Raw genomic sequence first — 20308 nt, forward strand, 5'->3', positions numbered from 1 at the left:
GTGCCTGGACAAGCAGGGGTTGAAGGAAGCATCTCTGGCTGTCCTAGGAGCTTGAGAGGGGGTGTGGTGGAGGGAACAAAGCAGGCCTGGAAGAAGGGTAGTTGCAGAGAACTAGAGGGTCCTGAGTAACCCAAGGCAGGTGCAGTTGCTCTTGAGGGAAAGGGGCTGTTTAGTTTGGGGGATCTGGGTTGAGAGCCTGTTTCTTGGCCACAGTTTCCTTTTTGGTAAGATATCAATGGTAAGTATCGACTTCAGTAAGTATGCTTCTGTAGTACTATGTACTTATACAGATCACATATTGGATTGGAAAAGGCAGCATAATAGTCATTAGTATTAATGATATGCATCATTTAAATTAATATAAATTATAGCATATTCATGATAATATTACATATGTTAAGCTCATAGACTCTCAAAGCTGGCAAAAGCTATCAGAGGTCGTCTACTCCAGCCTCCCTCAATGGGTTTTAGGATCCCCTGTTCAATATCTATTCAAGCTCTTATTAATCTTATTACAAGCAAAATTATGCATGATGAATTTCAGGATTTACCCAAGGCAGGGAGTAGCTCTCTATACTCTAATGGGACCATGGCTCCATATTCCTGGTGGGCCCTTGTGAATCCATCATTCTTGACTTCATGGGAAATCCAGAGCCCAGACATCAAGCAACTCCCAAAGACTGCTATGGTCAAAATAGTGTTAAAAAAACAGGTACAGAGCCGGGGTCCCAGCTGGGAAAATCTCAAGAGGTTTGGTATTCCCTTGCCAAATCAGTACTGGTCTCCGTGATTTAGAGCAAAGAAAGGAGGCAGGGAAGGGGCAGAGAGTACATGGTAACCTCTGTAGCCCCTGATGCCCTGAATGTTCTGACGTACACAACAGTCCCCATAATAGGTGGAAGCACCTGGATAATTCTAGACTTCACTTCTGGGCTGAGGATAGCCATCCTGCCCCTCACTGATTGGTTCCCTAATCCTTCTCACCCTTCATCTTTGTTCCAGGATTGGCCCAACAGCCAAAATCTAACATTCAGTACTCTGGAATGACACAAATGCTGCCACCAAAAACCTCCCACTGTTCCCTTCTAGGATGGGAAGACTGCCAGGTGCCAGGAAAATCACTCAGTGAGAGCCTGACTCTGATCAGAGGGCTGAGAGTGAGCCAGAGGCTCTCCACTTGAGAAGGGAGGTGAGCTCTTCCCAAGGGGTGGGGGGATGGTAGCCCATTGACCAGCCCTTTCTGCCTCCCTTTAATACCTGGGACCCCTCTAGTCCAAAGGCCATCCATTTGCTTGAGGTAGGGAGATTAAAATTCGTTCCCAATTTGGTCTTCTGAATCAACACACTGATCCTAATGTGAGTGAAAAAAAAAAATGTTAGAGAAATGGTTTCATCCTAAGGTCAGAGAGGGTTGGTTGAAGTGTGCATGGCTGGACATATTCCTTGGGTAGGGCTGATGCTTCACAGTTTGTTTGGGGAGAGCTGGGGTGTGCCAGGACATATAATTGCAGATGGGGTGACTCACATACATGAAGAGGTTGGATTCTGTGTTTAAGGTAAATAGAGAAGACTGTGGGTCACTCCAGAGGTCTGGAAGCAGGCAGGGAGGACCTCAACAGTGAAAAAGTGCAGAAGCCCAATCCTTCATTGGTCTCCGTGCTTTTAAGAGTCCTGGTGAGGTTCCTTCTTCTAAGGAATCATGCAAACTGCTCTGGGCTAGCTCAGCTTTGATTTGCGAGGGAAGCAGAGGCATGGAATTGTCTTGGGGCTTTTTTCTTGAGGCTCAAGGTCTTCCATCCTTTCTTAGGTTACAGAAAATGAGAGTTTGTGCCAGACATGAGAAAACTAGAGAAAGGGTGCCACCTGTGCTTTCTACCCCAAACCAAAGATGAAGGGGCTCAGATAAGAGTGCCTGACTCCAGGGGTGAACAGCTGCCTGCATTCAGCTTTGTCTGCAGAATGGTAGAAAAGAAACAAAACTGGAGACATTTATATGTAGAGGTATACAAAGTCAGCAGCACAGTCAAAAGGATTCTATAGCATCTCAACATTCCAAACATTTCTTTAGCATGGATGATCGTTTCTTCCATTCTTTATCAAAAGCCTGATTGCTTCATGTTACAAATGTTTCCAAACTGAGTATCAAAGTCATTTATTTGGCTTAGTTTTTATAGAGCTTGTGGGACAGAAGTAGGTCTCAAACTTTAAATCTTCTGACCCCAGAACTGAAGTTCCCTTCACACCACATCCCCGCACTCAGGCATTACAGTGATGGCTGGCTGCCACAGCAGGAAAGAGGGCAAAACGTGAGGCTGAGAAGGCAGCCCAGAGCTAGGAAAGACAATGTCCATGCAAGTGGGAGGAGAGTCAGGCCTGGGAGAGGCAGACAAAGGGCACCAGACCATGGAGAGTTGAGAGGAGGCTGAAGAGAGGAGCTCTGCCAGAATTCTCCATGGACAGGAGGCTCTCTCAGCTCCCCAGTGCCAATCTAGCTGGGACAGGCATCAGAGATTATTGTCCATTGTGACCTGAGCAGGAAAGATGGAATAAGAGGGATCTAGGAAAGGATAAGTAGGAAAGAGTGGGGCGTGGCAGAATCAGAAGAGTCTGGTTGCGGGGACACAGCTGTCCAGGTCCAGGCTATGGGCCCGCCTACCCACTGTCCACGTCTAAAGGTAGGGGAAGGAGCAGCATGCTGGGTAGGGCTCTACCTGGAGTGACCCTCTACCTAGTGAAACCAGGAGGCAAGTAGGGACCAACTAGGAGTCATGGTCATTTTCAAGATTTGTATTTGTCCTGTCTGCTTTGAGGCTCCAGTTCCTTCCTGTATGAAGGCAAAGACTTCCATCCCTCATGTAAGAATAGAGGCACACTGGGAAATCTTGAGGCCTGGTGAAGGAAGAAAGGACTGGCTTCTCCATGAATACTGGAGGTCTCATGGCACAGTCCCACTCATTAGATCCACTTGTCTCTTCCAGGGAATGGCTTGGAGACTAAATGGGTGGAGAATGGCTGAGGGTAATGAGCCCCAGCCCTTCTAGATTGTTCCAGAGTGTTCATCGTATTGTTAACCAGTCATATCAAGTCTCTTTGGGAGGAAGGGTGTTGTACAGAAGGGTGGGACTCTTTCAGAAAATACCATGGTATCTAGATTGGCCTTGAACCAGCTAGAGAAGGGAGAAATAATGAGCACAGGACTCAGGATTCTTTCCCCTTTTGGTTGTGATGCAGCATGAACAGGAAAGCTCTCAGCAGAATAGAAAGGACTATTCAAACAGGGAAAAGGAAACTCATGTTATTTACCAAACACTGTGGTAAGCATCCCATATTTCTCATGTGTGTTATTCCTCATGAGCCTCACCCATCCTTCTGACATAGGGGTTGGATCATTCATTTTACAGCTGAGAAAACTGAGACATGCAGAAATTAAGCAGCCTGCTGAAAGTCATACAACTAGTTAGGGGAAGAGCTGGATAACTGCTTAATAACTAGAGTTACTCCTAAGTTACCTAAGGAACATCAAGGGGCATTAGAATTTCAGTGAATTTTCTGGAAGGAATCGTAACATGTGAGCAATGAGGTTAAAAAAGTGAGCCTAAAATTAAAAAGTAGAAGCCATGAAGATATGCACTGGGCAAATAATATTCTCTGTGCCTGTCCTAGTGCCTCATATGGTAAGAAATAAAAGGTTGCTCTTAGGGTCCTTAAAATTTGTCATCTCAAACTAAGCACTAAATAATTCCCAGATTACTGCTGCCTTTTCTAAAATGTAGCGGTTGGATGGAGAGGGGAGGAGTAAGGTGGCAGGCCCTAACTACAACTGCACAGAATAGGGGAGGTGGCTCTCTCCCCAAGGAAGGCAAGGGCACCCCATGTCCATTCCTTCAAGAGCTGAGTATTTTTCCTGGTTTCAATATCCTCAAATGTAAAATGGTTCTGGTATCTACCTCAAAAGAGTATTGTGTTTGTAAATTAAATAGCCCTATACAGTTATACAAATAACAAATAACCTGTAGGATTTGAGAAGTCACCAACTCATGATGATTAATGTAATGGATCACCGATAAAACTGTTAAAATTACAAGATATTAATGGCCATTACACGGATATTAGGTCTGGAATCTCAGAGCTGGAAAATACCAGAAATCTCCAAATAAGCCTTCCTCAGCTCATCAATATCCCTGCCAGGTGGTGTTATTCTGATTACAAATTATTCCTTAGTTTTAATTCATAAATCCTCTAAGGAAGAGAAAACATGATATTCTCATGCCTTGTGCTTCAAGGAGCTCAGTACTTGATTGTGGCTCCAGGTTTGTACATATTCCACCGTTCCTGCTCCTTAAAAGACCCCACAGCCATAACAGAAAACTGCCAGTATCTGCTGTGGTCACTACTGAAGTAGAAACACAGCCAACCAGGGTCCTTGCTGGGAAATATTCGGGAAATCATAGGAGTACGTTGTTCTCTTGCCAAATCAAGTCGGGTCTCCATGACACAGAGTGGAAGGAAAAAGGGGAAAGGCCACAGGGACACTGGCCAACTGTGAGGCCCCAGTAAATGAACGTTGCATTCTGCTATGAATTTCACTACCAGTTGTGCAGTCCAGGACAGTTGGCTACCACCTGCCAGACGCACAGCATATGCCAATGATGGGGCACTCTCTTCACATTCTAAGCAGGATACCAGGACACCACCACCCTGCCACTAGTAATTTGTTCCCTAAGAAGTCTCCATTTACCTTCATTCAAGGACTGGAAGACCAAAGTTATAAAAATAGTAACCAGTAAAATTCCAGGACCTCAATACTAATCACTATTTACTCCCATCCACATCCTCCCACTTGACCTGACATTCAGGTGGATATATTTGTTCCTTTAGTTCTTGCCCTAATACAAGGTAAATGATCAGAGTAAACTGCCAGGTATCCACTAAACCAACCGGTATCAGGTCCCTGCCTAAGACAATGAGGGCATCCTTCAAAGGGGGAGGTGGGAGGGCCAAGGACATCCCTTATAACAGCCCTCCCCATTGTCCATCTCCCTCTAGCACAAACACCAATTGAGCTGGTTTGGGGAAAAGAATAAAATATCAAAGTCTTCTGAATCAGCACACCATTCAGCCCAAACAAAAAAGAATGACATAGAGCCTTTATTAAACTGGTTCTGAGGTATGTGGGACTAGCCTGGCTGGTTGACCAGGCTTCTTGAGCCCCACAGGCCTCTTTCACAGAAAGGGAGTTTTGATCAACAAGACCATGTACAAAAGGGGGATAATATACCCATGTGGGGAGCCAAGTTTCCATGTTGATGGTAAATGGAAAAACTTTGAGTCAGAGCTGAGCTCTGGGACAAAAAGGGAAAAGAGGAGGGATGAAGGGAAGGGGCCCAGTTCTTCTTGACTGATTCTAAAGCTCATAGTGGGATTCCATCTCACAGCTAGCCCTCTATACTAAGGAACCATACGAATCTTAAACCCCCAGGGAACCTAGACCTGGGAAGGCTGAACTTGCTATTTGAGGGTCAAGTCTACTCCCTGGAGGTAGAGTACTGGATATTTTGATGGGGACAAGGAGGGTGCAAGTGTAGAGAACCAACGTCTCAAGTCCTACTGACTGATACTAGTCCAAATAGATCAAGCTCAGCAAAGGCTGGTAAGCCTGGGTAAGGTTCCACAAGGATGGATCTTCCTAAGGGCGGGGGGAGCGGGAGGCGCTTTCCAGTTCCTAGAAAAATGGCGGTGCGTGCAGACTGCCTCCCTCCTCTTCATTGTAGCTTGATCCTGGGCAGTGACCGTTCCTATAAAAGAAAAAAAAAAAAATCAGAAGAAACTTGATACATACGAAGACAAAACACAGCAGAGAAACAAGACAAAGTTAAAATCACAAAATGTAATTGGCAGCACATCTGTTTTCAAAAGATATTTACATAATTACGCCCATTCTCACAAGAATTCTGGATTAGGGCATTATGATTGTGTCACTTTCCAGTTGAGCGGACATGCCCACAAAGGGTAAGGTGTCTTTCCCATGAGCACACGGCTTAGATGGAAAACTTGGGACTTGGCAAGGGGACCTTCTGACCCCAGATCTGGGTTCCACCCGCCCCAACCCTTCACCAGTCACCATAGGGAGGGAAGGGAGAAATGGGAGCGAGGCGGCAGCGAGCCCAGGAGGAAAATACCCACACAGAAAGAGTCAGGCCTGGGAGGGGCCAGTCTGGGGCACAAATGCTGGAGGTTTCATAGATGGGCTGGCGCTGGCGAAGGCAGGTCTGTCAGTGACGCACTTGTCTTGTGGGTCCTGGGCTCTTTCATGGCACGCAGGGCACTCTCCTTCCTGGGATGGGAGAATGGAATTCTTCTTCCATGAGAGAGAAAATACGGAGGTGAAGAAGAGCAGAATGGGCAAGTACCAGACTGCAGCTGCAGCCAAGCCAGGGAAGAGGCTCACAAGGGTCCTCGGCGGCTCCCGCAGGACATTCCCTCCCCAGCCGGTTGGGAAGCTCCACACCTAGGCGAGGACGGGCAGCAGCGGCCCGGGGCAGGCTTCCGTGGAAACTTCCAAAACCACCTTGCCAGGTAAGTGAAAATGCGCTCCGTTCTCTATCCACATCCTGGGCCAAGGAGGTTCTTCTTCATTCTTTCAGCAGTTCTGATCTTCTTGGGGAGCACCCCTAAATCAGCCTGTCAAGGAGGAAGTCAGGCTACAGGCATCTTGCCCGAACAGATGAAGGCCGTGAAATAACTGCCAACTGTCTTCTGCTCGGGCAGTTATACCGTTAGCCACGCCCATTACCCCACCTTCCCGGCAGGCCTCCTCCAATCAGAGGCTGTGCCCCACCCAGGGAGGAGCCTTGGGCTTTCCAGAAAGTTCCACAGCCTCTGATTGGTCCCAGACCAGCCTTCCTGGGCAGGGGTGGGGGCAGGGAACTCTTGGAGTACATGCAGTATGCAGAGGGCGGGCTTGGTGGAAAGTCGTTGATGATGAGCACTGCCTGTTGGGGCCATGGGAGACGAGGCCTTCCAGAATTTAGGTTGGCCATGTCCTGGCTTCTGAGGGGGACAGGCCCGACAGAGTTTGGGCTATGCTGGTACTGTCTCCTGCTCTCTGTTTACCAGGTTATTGAACCCTGGGTGCCTGTGACCCTGGAGTCTTTTTATTTTACCCCATTGGAAAGTACCACCCAGAAGGCACTTGTTTTGAGGCCTCGCAAGAGTTAAGAGTAAGACTGCAAATAGAGGCCCCAGTGCCATCCTCTGACCTTTTCCCACCAACCAAAGGCCTGGCACTAGAGAGAAATGCTTGAACAGACTCAGTCGGCTCCTGGGGACCCAGAGTCCTAACTGGAGGGTTTGCTAAAACCGGCTTATCTGCAGTGCCTGGAAAACCCAGGCTCTGCTTCAAAGCCTCAGCATCAAGGGTCCGGCCAACGGGAGAAAGTTGCTGAGCAGATGAGAACGCTCTCGGCCAATGAGAAGAGAATGCCTTAAAGGCCAACTGGGGGATGCCCATATATTTATATTTATTGGGCAAGTGTTTTGAAAGACCTTGTCATGAAAAGTTCAAATGTACCATTATATTTGAGCCTCCCATATCCATTTTTAAAAAATTGATATAAAATTAATGTAGCATAGAATTTACAGTATTAAGTGTACAATTTAGTGGCTTTCAGTTCATTCATAAAATTGTGCAATCATTATCACTAACTCTCTTCCAGAATATTTTTATCACACTCAAGCTCCATACACACTGATATGGTTTAAATCTGTGTCCTACCCAAATCTCATGTCAAATAATTCTCTCCAATGTTGGAGGTGGGGCCTAGTGGGAGGTGATTGGATCATAGAGGTGATTTCTCATGGTTTAATACCATCCTCTTTGATGCTGTCATGGCAATAATGAATTTTCCTGATATCTGGTTGTTTAAAAGTGTGTAGCACCTCCCTCCTCCCTCTCTTTCTCCTGCTCTGGCCGTATGAAGTGCTGCTTTCTCTCCCTTTGCCTTCTACCATGACTGGAAGTGTCCTGAGGCCTCCCCCGGAAGCAGAAGCTGCTATGTATGCTTCCTGTACAGCCTGTGGAACTGTGAGCCAATTAAACCTTTTTTTTGTTGGTTTGTTTTTGAAACCAGGTCTCATTCTGTCACCCAGGCTGGAGTGCAGCAGAAACTTCTTTTCTTTATAAATCACCCAGTCTCAAGTGTTTCTTTATAGCAGTGATAGAACAGACTAACACTTCATTAAGCAACCACTCCCCATTCTGCCCTCCCTTCATCCTACCTAATTGGCTTTCTGTTTCAATGGATTTACCTGTTCTGGACATTTCATATAAATGGAGTCATACCATAGATAACCTTTTGTGTTTGGCTTCTTTCAATTAGCATAATGTTTTCAAGGTTCATGCGTATCATAGCCTGTGCCAGTACTTCATTATTGGTAAGGCTTATATTCCACTGCATGGATATACAATATATTGTGTATCCAGTTGATGGACATTTGGATTGTTTCTACTTTTTGACTGTTAGAAATAAATCTGCTATGGACATTGTGTACACCTGCTTTTGTTTGGACATGTTTCCAGTTCTGTTGGATATGTACCTAGGAGTAGAATTGCTGGGTCATGTGGTAATCCTATATTTAGGTTTTTGAGGAACTGCCAAAATGCTTCCCACAGTGGCTAAACCATTTTGTGTTTCTACCAGCAATATATAAGGGTTCTGATCTCTCCACATCCTTGTCAACACTTGTTTTCTTTTTGCTGTGATTGTTAAATTATAGCTATCCTAGTAGGTGTGAAGTGTTATCTCATTATGGTTTTGATTTACATTTCCCTAATTACTAAAGATTCTGAATATCCTCTTATGTATTTATTGGCTATATTTTCTTGGTATGTCTTTTAAGAGAAATATCTGTTCTAGTCCTTTGACAATTGAAAAAAATTGATTTCTGTATCTTTTGGTTTGTTATTGATTTTGGTTTGTTGTTGAATTTTAAGAGTTATTTATATATTCACAGTCCTAGACCTGGCTTTGTCTGTTTGTGATGCTGTAACGAAGTGTCATAGACTGGATGGCTTAGAAACAACAGAAATTTATTTCTCACAATTTTGGAGACTGGGAAGTTAAAGATCAAGCTGCCAGCAGATTCAGTGTCTAGTGAAGGCCTACTTCCTGGTTCATACATGGCCATCTTGCAATGTGTCCTATATACTTTATTAAAGTATATATTTGGGTTATGTGGTGGAAGTAACAAGGGAGTTCTCTCAGGCCTCTTTTATAAGGGTACTAATCCCATTCATAAGGGCTCTGCCTCGTGAATTTGGGGGAAGTATTTAGTTCATAGGAAGTTTCTCACAGGGTATATGGCTAACAAATAATTTCCCTCCGTTTGTTGGTTGTTTTTCCACTTTCTTGATAGTGTTCAATGCACAAAAGTTTTCAATTTTGACGAAGCCCAATTTATTGTTTTTCCTTTTGTTGCTTGTGTTTTTGGTATCCTATCTAAGGCTCTATTGCCAAATCCAAGATTATGAAGATTTGTTGTTTTTAATAAGAGTTATAGTTTTAGCACTTACGTTTGGTCTTTTATGATTTTTAACTAACTTTTGTACATGTTGTGAGTGGAGGTCCAAATTGATTCTTTTACATGTGCTTATCCAGCTGTCTCCCAGCACAATTTGTTGAAAATATAATTCTTTCTCTGCTGAATGGTCTTGAGACCCTTGGAGAAAAATCAGTTAACCATAAGTATATGAGTTTATTTCTGGACCCTACATTTGATTCCATTGAGCTATGTGTCTATGCTTGTATGTATTCATAAGTCAGTTGGTAGTTCGTGTCTTCCTAGGAATTTGTCTATTTCATTTAGGTTATCTAATTTGTTGGTATATAATTGCTCATATGATTTCTTTATAACCCCATTTATTTCTGTAAGATCAATGTAATGTCCTCTCTTTTATTACCGATTTTAGTAATTGGAGTCCTCTTTTTTCTCTTGGTAAGTCTAAAGTTTTGATTTTGTTAATTTTATTTTTTTTAAAGAACCATTTTTTGTGCTTGTTCATTTTCTCTATTGTTTTTCTTTTCTCTATGTCATTTATGTACACTTTACTCTATTATTTCCTTTATTATGTTTGCTTTGAATTTAGCTTTTTTCTTTTTCTAGTTTATTATATACTTAGGTTATTGATTTGAGATATTTATTCTTTTTTAATGTGGATGTTTGCAATGAAAAATTTTCATCTAAATACTACTTTTGTTGTATCCATACATTTTGGTATGCTTTGGTTTTGTTTTCATTTATATCAGAGAATTTTCAAGTATCTCTTATGATTTATTATTTGAGCCATTGGATTGGTTAAGAATTTGTTTGATTTCTACACATTTGTGACTTTCCAAATTTCTTCTCATTATTGATTTCTAATTTTATTCCATTGTGATTGAAGAAGATACTTTTTATAATTTTATTTTTTATACTTACTGAGACTTCTTTTATTGCCAAACTTATGGTCTGTACTGGACAATGTTCCATGTGGATTTCAGAAGAACATATACTGTTCAATTGAGTGTTTTATAGATGTCTATTAGGTCCAGTTATTTTATAGTGTTGTTCAAGCCTTCTGTTTCGTTGATCATCTCCTGTCTAGTTATTCTAGCCATTATTAAAATGATATACTGAGGTATCCAAGTATTATTGTTGAATTGTCTATTTCTCCCTTCAACTTAGCAGTTGTTATTTCATATATTTGGGGGCTCTGTTGTTAGGTACATATAATGTATAGTTGTTATATCTTCTTTCTTGTACTTTTTAGGGGAATATTATATATTTTTGAATTTAGTTTCATTCCTCCATGTTTAGAGATACAATGTTTATAGCCATATATTGTCCTCTGATTACTGTTTTAAATATATTTTACAGATAGGATATTTAGTGGTTTAATTATCTTTTTTTTTCAGGCTCCTTTAATTATTATTTGTATCTTAATTATCACTCAATTGTTTAACTATAGATTGTTTTAAAGTTCCAGTTGGAAGGGCATCTTTTAAAATATTTTTTGATGTAAAAATCTTTTCTTACCAATTTTAATGAGATATAATTGGCATACAATAAACTTCATATATTCAAGATGTACAATTTGATTAATTCTGACATTTATAAAAACCAATGAAATCATCATGATGATCAAGATAATGAACATACCAAAAAAACTTTGTGTCGCTTTGTAATCTAGTTCTCAACCTCATTCCCCACAAGCAGCCACTTACCTGCTTTGTCACTGTGGTTAGTGTGCACTTCATAGAATTTAATATAAATGGAATCATACAGTATGTACTCAATTTTCTTATAAATAATTTCACTCAGCATTGTTTTGAGATTGTTTTGAAATTAAAAATGAGTTTTAGTGTTAATTTCTTTTTATTGTTGAATCGAATTCTATCATATGGATATACAATAATTAGTTTATCTAGTCACCTGATGATGACATTTGTGTTGTTTCCAGTTCTTAGCTAATACAAATAAAGCTGCTAGGAAACTTGGAGGACATTTGTGTGAATATATACTTTTATTCCCTTGGATAAATATTTAGGAGTTGAATGACTCTATCATGTGATAAGTGTATGGTTAACTACCAGCCAGGTGCAATGGTGCACTATTGTAATCTCAGCTACCCAAGGTACCACAGAGGATCCCCTTGAGCCCAGAAGTTTGAGGCCAGCTTGAGTACCATAGCGGGACCCCTATCTCAAAAAAAAGAAAAGAAAAGAAACTACCAAACTGTTTTCCAAAGTGATTGTACACTTTAATTCTCAAGAGCAATATGTGGAAGTTTTTAGTTCCTCCAAATCCTTACCAATATTTGACAAAGTTAGATTTTTAAATTTTAGTCATTCTAAAATGTGTTTAGTGGTATCTCATTGTGATTTTAGTTTGCGTTTTTCTAATGACTATGAATGTTGAGTGTTTTTTCATGTGCTTATTGCTATCTGTACTACAATTTCTCTGGTAAACTATATATTCAAATCTTTTGCCCATTTTCTTATCAGTTTGTATTACTTTTTACTTATTGAGTTTTGAAAGTTTTTATATGTGTTACAAACAAGTCCTTTGTTAGATATATGTATTTTGCAAATATTTTCTCCTAGCCTTTAGCTTGTATTCTCATTCTCTTAAGAGACAAAGAAGATTATTATATAATGATAAAAGGGTCAATCCACAAGGAATATTATAACAATTATAAATATACATGCACCCAACATTAGAGCACCTAAATATATAAAGCAAACATTAACAGAACTAAAGGGAGAAATAAATAGCAATACAATAATAGTTGGAGACTCCAACACCCCACTTTCAATAGTAGACACAACATCCAGACAGAAGATTAGTAAGGAAACATAGAACTTGAATAACACTATAAACCAAATGGAGATAACAGACATATACTGAATATTTCACCCAATAGCAGCATAGGGATCTTTCATTAAGATAGATCACATATTAGTTTGTAAAACAAGTCTTAACTGTTTTAATAGGGTTAAAATTATATCAAGTATCTTTTCTGACCACAATGGCATGAAACTAGAAACCAATAGCAGAAATAAAACTGAAAAATGCACAAATGTATAGAAATTAAATACATTCTTGAAAAATCATTGAGTCAAAAAAAATTGAAAAGAACATTATGAAATAGCTTGAGAAAAACGAAAATTAAAAAAAAAACATGTAAAACTTAGAGATGCAGCAAAAGCAGTACTTAGAAGGAATTTCATGGGAAGAAACATCTACATTAAAAAAGAAGAAAGATCTCAAATAAACAACCTAACTTTATTCCTCAAGGAATCAGAGAAAGAACAACAAACTAAGCCCAAAGTTAGCAGAGGGAAGGAATCAACAATAATTAGAGCAGAAATAAATGAAACAGAAAATATAAAAGCAATAGAAAAAAAGTCAACAAAACTAAGATCTGTATTTTTGGAAAGATGAGCAAAATGTTTACAAATGGACAAACCCTTAGAATAAGAAAAACAGATAAAAACTAAAATAAATAAAATCATAAATGAAAGAAGGGTCATTAGAACTTGTGCCACAGAAATTTAAAAAGATCATGAGACTTCTGGGAACAATTATATACCAACACACTGAATAGCCCAGAAGAAATGGATACATTCCTAGAAACATACAATCTACCATAATTAAATCATAAAGACATTGAAAGCCTGCACAGACCTGTAAGTAGCATAGAGATTGAATTAGTAATCAAAAACCTCCCAACAAAGAAAAACTCAAGACCAGATGACTTCACTGGTGAATTCTACCAAACGTTTAAAGAAAAACTAATACTAAATCTTCTCAAACTCTTCCAAGAAGTTGAAGAGTGGGGAATACTTCCAAACTCATTTTAAGATGCCAGCACTATCTTGATACTAAAACCAGACAAGGAGACCACAAGAAAAGAAAACTATAGGCCAGCATCCAGTATCCCTGATGGATATATATGCAAAAATCCTCAATATAGTATCAGCAAACTGAATCCAATAGCATATTATAAAAATCGTACATTATGACCAAGTGGTATTTATCCTGAAATGAAAGGTTGTTCAGCATTCAGAAATTACTGTGATATGCCACATTAACAGAATAAAAGATTAAAATTACATGATCGTCACAATAGATACAGGAAAAGTGTTTGGCAAAGTTCAACACTCTGTTATGATAAAAATTCTCAACAAACTAGAAATAGAAGGAAACTACATCACCATAATAGAGGTCATGTATGAAAACTTCACAGCTAACATCATACTCAATGGTGAAAAACTAAAAACTTTTCCTATAAGAGCACCAAGGCAAAGGTGCCCACTCTTGCCACTTCTATTCAACATAGTATTGAATGTGCTACCGAAAGCAATTAGGCAAGAAAAAGAAAGAAAATATATCCAATTTGGAAAGGAACACATAAAATTATCCCTCTTGCAGATGGCTTAATCTTATATATAGAAAACTCTATAGACTGCATTAAAAAACTATTAGAACTGGCTGGCCACAGTGGCTCACGCCTGTAATCCCAGCACTTTTGGAGGCCGAACTAATAAATAGATTCAGTAAAGTTGTAGAATACAAAAATAACAACACAAATTGATTGTATTTCTATATACCAAAACCAAACTATCTGAAGAGGAAATTAGGAAAGCAATCCCATGCACAATAACACCACAAAGAATAAAATACCTAGGAATAAACATAACCAAGGAGGTAAAAGACTTGTATAATGAAAATGGCTGATTTCAAAATAGTTTACATTACAAAGTTGCAATAATCAAAACAATATAATGCCAGCATAAAAACAGACATATAGACCAATGAAACAAAACAGAGAGCCCAGAAATATGTCTGCTCATAAATGCTCAACTGATCATCCACAAAGGTGCCAAAACTACACAATGGGTGAGAGAATCTCTTCAAGAAATGATGACAGAAAACTGGATATTCACATGCAAAGGAATAAAACTGGATCCTTATCTTACACTGCCCACAAAAACCAAAATTAATTAAAGATTTAATTGTAAGACTGAAGTTGTAAAGCACCTACAAAAAGCATAGAAGAAAAGCTTCATGACTTAGTCTTGGCAATCATTTTATGGATATGACAGAAAAGCACAGATAATAAAAACAAAAATAAATAAGTGGGACTACATTAGACTAAGAAGCTTCTGCACAGGAAGCCATTGATAAAGTGAAAAGACAAACTACAAAATAGAAGGAAATATTCGCAAGCTTTGTATCTGGTAAGGGGTTAATCTCCAAAACTCCTACAACTCAATAGAAAAAAACAAAAACAAAAAACTATTAACCTGATAGTTAGGTTAGTAAACATCAATGTTCAACATCAATAAACATCAAGGAAATGTAAGTCAAAACCACAATGAGCTAACACCCCACACCTGTCAGGATGGCTACTATCAGAAAAACCAAAGTGTTGAAGAGGATGTGGAAAAACTGGAATCCTTGTACATTGTTGGTGAGAATGCAAAATGGTGCAGCTGCTATGGAAAACGGTATAGAAAAGATCCTCAAAAAAATAAAACATAGGATTATCATATGATCTAACTATTTCATTTCTGGCTATTTATCCAAGAGAATTAAAATCAGGATATCAAAGAGGTATTAGCACTCCTCTGCTCATTACAGCATTATTTACAAAAGCCAACATGTGGAAGCAACCTAAATGTCCATAGACAGAGAGATGAATAAAGAAAACATGGTATATACATATGATGGAATACTAGTCAGCCTTTAAAAGGAAGGAAGTTATGTAATATGTGACAACATAGATGAATCTTGAGGACATTATGCTAAGTGAAATAAACCAGTGATATGATTTGGCTGTGTCCCCAGCCAAATCTCATCTTGAATTGTAATCCCCATAATCCCCACATGTCTAGGGAGAGACCTGATGGGAGGTGATTGGATCCTGGGGGCAGTTTCCCCCATGCTATTCTCATGAGAGTGAGTGAGTTCACATGAGATCTGATGGCTATAAGGCAGTTTTCCCTGCTGTTGCTCACACTTCTCTCTCCTGTCACCATGTGAAGAAGATCCTTGCTTCCCCTTCACCTTCTGTCATGATTGTAAGTTTCTTGAGGCCTCCCCAGCCATGTGGAACTGTGAGTCAATTAAACCTCTTTCTTTTATAAATTACCTAGTCTCAGGTATTTTTTTATAGTACTGTGAAAATGGACTAATACAGTCAGTCACAGAAAGACTGCATTCCACTTATATGAGCTCTCTGGTGGTTGCCACAGAATAGGAGGAGGAGGAAATGGAGAGTTACTAATCACCAGGAATAAAGTTTCAGTCAAGGAAGATAAATAAGCTGTAGAGATCTGCTATATCACATTGTTCCTATAATCAGAAATAATGTGTTGTACACTTAAAAATTTGTTAAGAGGATAGCTCGCATGTTAAGTTTCTTACAATCAAATAAAATAGTTTGATCAAGGTTGCAAAATGTATGTTTGTACAGATTTACAGGTTCTAAAAATGGTATTCAAATAAATGATAATTAATATACAGGAAAAAGAGTGTATTTTGAAGAAAAGAAGTTCTTAATTTTGATGAATCCCAGTTTACCAATTTGTTCTTTTATATGGGTCATGATTTTGGTATCATCCCTAAGAAACCTTTGCCTGATCTCCACAGTTGTAAATGTTTTTTCTTAAGAAGTTTTATGCTTTCAGATTCTACATTTAGATCATTTAGATCTGCTCTCTCTCTATATATACACATATATATTTATATATGTGAAAATACATATTTATATATAAATGTATATATATACACACACACATAGATATATAGCAGATCTAAATTATATATATATATATACACACTTTTTTTTTTTTGGCACCCAGGCTGGAGTGCAGTGGTATGATCTTTGCTTACTGCAACCTCTGCCTCCTGGGTTCAAATGATTCTCTTGCCTCAGCCTCCTGCGTAGCTGGGACTACAAGTGTGCACCACCATGCCCAGCTAATTTTTGTATTTTTTAGTAGAGACGGGGTTTCACTATGTTGGCCAGGCTGGTCTCAAACTTCTGGCCTCAATTGATCTGCCCACCTCAGCCTCCCAAAGTGCTGGGATTACAGTTGTGAGCCACTCTGCCCAGCCCAGATCTGCAATATATTTTAAGTTAATTTTTGTATATGGTACAAGTTATGGATGGAATTTTTTTTTTTTCACATTGTGTTGGAAAAGCTGGATATCCACATGCAAAAGAATGAAGTTGTACCTTTACGACCATGAATGGATGTATTTCTGGGCTCTATTTTGTTTCATTGGTCTATATGTCAGTTTTTATGTTAGTATCATATTTTGTAATTTGTTACAGAACCATTTGTTGAAAGCTCTATCTCTTCTCCATTGAATTATCATTGAACCTTTGTCAAAAGCCAGTTGTCCATATATGTGAGGGCCTACTTCTAGACTATTTATTTCATTGATGTATTTGCCCATTTTTATGCTAATTTTACACTGTCTTGATTACTCTAGATGGTTAGGCTTTGTGTCTCCACACAAATCTCATCTTGAATTGTAATCCCTGTAATCCCCATAATCCCCAAGTATCAAGGGAAGGACCGGGTAGAGGTAATGAATCATGGAGGCAGTTTCCCCCATGCTGTTCTCATGATAGTGAGTGAGTTATCATGGGGATCTAATGGTTTTATAAGAGCCTCTTCCACCTTCACTGGGCATTTCTCCTTCTTGCCACTCTGTAAGGAGGTGCCTTGCTTCCCCTTCCGCCGTGATTGCAAGTTTCCTGAGGTCTTCCCAGCGATGTGGAACTGTGAGTCAATTAAACCTCTTTCCTTTATAAATTACCCAGTCTTTAGTATTTCCTTATAGCAATGTGAGAACAGACTAATACACTAACTAGCTTTATATTAAGTCTTGAAATCAAGTAACATTAATCCTCCAACTTTGTTCTACTTTTTCAAAGTTGTTTTGGCTGTTCTAGGTCCTTTGATTTTCATATTGATTTTAAGGTCAGCTTGCCATTTGAAAAAAAAAAAAAAAAAGCCTACTGAAATTTTGATTGGGGTTTCATTAAATCTAATTGTAAATTTGGGAATTTACAGCTTAATAATATTGAGTCTTCTTAATTATAAATATGATCTATTTATGTCTATTTTAAGTTATCTCATCAACAATTTATAGATTTCAATGTTAAGGTCTTGTGCATCTTTTGTCAGATTTATTCAAAAATAGTTCACATTTCTGACGCAATTAGAAATGGCATTTTAAAAATTTCAATTTCCTATCATTTGTTACTAATATACAGAAATACAATTGATTTTTGCATATGACCTTGTATTACACAACATTGCTAAAATCATGTATTACTTCTAGTAATTCTTATTGTGGATTCCATAGGAATCCACTCTATTCCATTGGATTTTCTACAGACAATTATGTCTTCTGTGAGTAAAGACAGTTTTACTTCTTCTTTTCAAACCTGAATGCTTAATATTTTATTTCATAGCCTTATGGCTCTAGCTATAACTTGCAGTAAATATTGAATAGAAATAGTAAGAGCAGATCTCCTTATTTGTTCCTCTTCTTGGGGGAAAGCATTTAGTCTTTCACCATTAAGTATGCTATTATTTGTAGGCTTTTAAAAGACACTGTGAGACTAAGGAAGTCTCCTTCCTTTCCTAGTTTCCTGAGAGTTTTTATCAAAAATTGATATTCTATTTTTAAAATGCTTTTTCTGTGTCTGCAAGGATGATCACATGCTTTTTGTTTTTTGTTTCTTAATATGGTAAACTTTATTGATCAATTTTTTTAAAATGTTGAACCAACCTTGAATTCCTGGGATAAATCTCACTTGTCTTGACATATTATTCTTTTAATATTTTGTTGTATTGATTTGCTAAAATTTTGTAAAGAATATTTATATCTATGTTTATGAGGGATATTGGTCTTTAGTTTTCTTTGCCTGTAATATCTTTGTCTGCTTTTGATGTCAAGGTAATGGTTGTCTTATCAAATGACTTTGCAAGTACTCCCTTCTCTTATCATCTGGAAGAGTTAGTGTTGCATTGGTATTAAGGTTTTCTTAAATGTTTGATAGAATTCACCAGTGAAGTTGCCTGGGTCTGAAGTTTTCCTTTTTTGAAGGTTTAATGATTACAAGTTAAATTTCTTTTGTAGACATAGGACTTTTCAGGTTATCTATTTCTTCTTACATAAAGTTTGGGAATTTATGTCTTTCAATGAGATGTATTAAAATTTGTTTTGGCTCAGAATATCTTGGTTTCACTTGAGACGAATGCATATTCTGTTGTTTTTTGGATGTAGTGTTCTACACACATCAATTAGTTCAACTTGGTTGGTCGTGCTGTTCAAATCCTTTGTATTTTTACAGATTTTCTATATGTTGTATCAGTTGTTGAGGGAAGGGTATTAAGACTTTCAGCTATAATTGTGGATTCTTCTATCCAATTTTTGTTTAATGTATTTTGAAACTCTGTTGTTAGGCACATGGACATTTAGGAGTTTATGCCCTTCCAACTGATTAGATATCATTTATCATTCGAAATTTGTTAAATTACTTTCTTTATCCTTGGTAATATTCTTTGTTCTGAGATCAACTTTGTTTGCTGTTAACAAACCACTCCAGCTTTTAAAGAATTAGTTTTAGCGTTGTATATCTTTTCCTATTCCTTTGTCTTATTTGTGTCTTTATATTTAAAGTGTGTTTTATGTCAGCAGCAATAGTGAGGCTTGCTTTTTTTCCTCAACTTTATTTCTGCCTTTTTATTGGGGTGTTTAGATGCATGCAGTGTGGCCACATGCATTTACATGCAATCATGCAATGTGACTATTGATATGATTAGGTTTAAGTATATTGGTTTACAATCTGTTTTCTATTTGTCCCATATGTTCTTTATTTTCAATTTCCTCTTTTTTTTGTTTTTTTTTTTTTTTTGCTTTCTTTTGAATTCATTGAGCTTTTTTTTTTTTTTTTTTTTTTTTGTTAATTCAATGTTCTTTTCTTTGTTGGCTTATGATCTGTAATACTTAGTTTTGCTATTTCAGTGGTTGCTTTAGGGTTTGCAGCATACTTCAACTTATGGCAATATACCTTCAAGTAAGTTTATTCTACTTTGTACATAGTATGAGAGCCTTTTAATAGTGTATTCCATTTATCTCCCGCTGACCTTTAAACTATCTCTGTCATATATTTTACTATTACATATATCATAAATTATACACTACAGTTATTTTTATTCTAAATGCAATTATCTTTTAAAGAGACTTAAATAAGAAAATCCTATACAGATAGTCTCTGACTTAATGATGGTTCAACTTATGATTTTTGGATTTTATGATGGTACAAAAACTAAATGCATTCAATAGAAAACTCCACTCTCCTATGTGGCTGAGCAGCAGTAGCAAGCCACAGCTCCCAGTCAGCCACATAGTCAGGCAGATAAACCACCAATACTTCTACAGTGTACTGTGTTGCCAGATGATTTTGCCCAACTGTAGGCTAATGTTAAGTGTTCGGAGCATGTTTAAGGTAGGCTAAACTAAGCTATGATGTTAAGTAGGTTAGGTGTATGAAATGCATTTTTGACTTAAGATATTTTCAACTTACGATAGGTTTATGGAGATGCACTCCATCGTACATCAACAAACATCTCTATATTTATCCACCTGGCTACCATTTCCTCTCCTTTCATTTATTTGGGTAGATTTGTATTTCAGTCTGCTGTTATTTTCCCCTCTGCCTGAAAGGCCTTCTTTAACA

General features: G+C 38.3%; 1 protein-coding gene across 1 annotated transcript in view; it reads left to right on the forward strand.

Moving 5' to 3' along the window:
* Nucleotides 1–1875: 1875 nt before the first annotated feature.
* LOC144340746 (uncharacterized) overlaps nt 1876–20308 on the forward strand; it is a 36561-nt gene continuing 18128 nt past the window's right edge. Inside the window, exons 1-2 of the mRNA XM_078001335.1 lie at nt 1876–5794; nt 6183–6576. Coding sequence (XP_077857461.1) covers nt 5677–5794; nt 6183–6367 — 303 coding nt within the window. The 5' untranslated portion in view covers nt 1876–5676 and the 3' untranslated portion in view covers nt 6368–6576. The remainder of the gene's footprint in view (nt 5795–6182; nt 6577–20308) is intronic.

The sequence above is a fragment of the Macaca mulatta genome, chromosome 4 (genome assembly GCF_049350105.2).
Source record: "Macaca mulatta isolate MMU2019108-1 chromosome 4, T2T-MMU8v2.0, whole genome shotgun sequence".
Taxonomy (NCBI): domain Eukaryota; kingdom Metazoa; phylum Chordata; class Mammalia; order Primates; family Cercopithecidae; genus Macaca; species Macaca mulatta.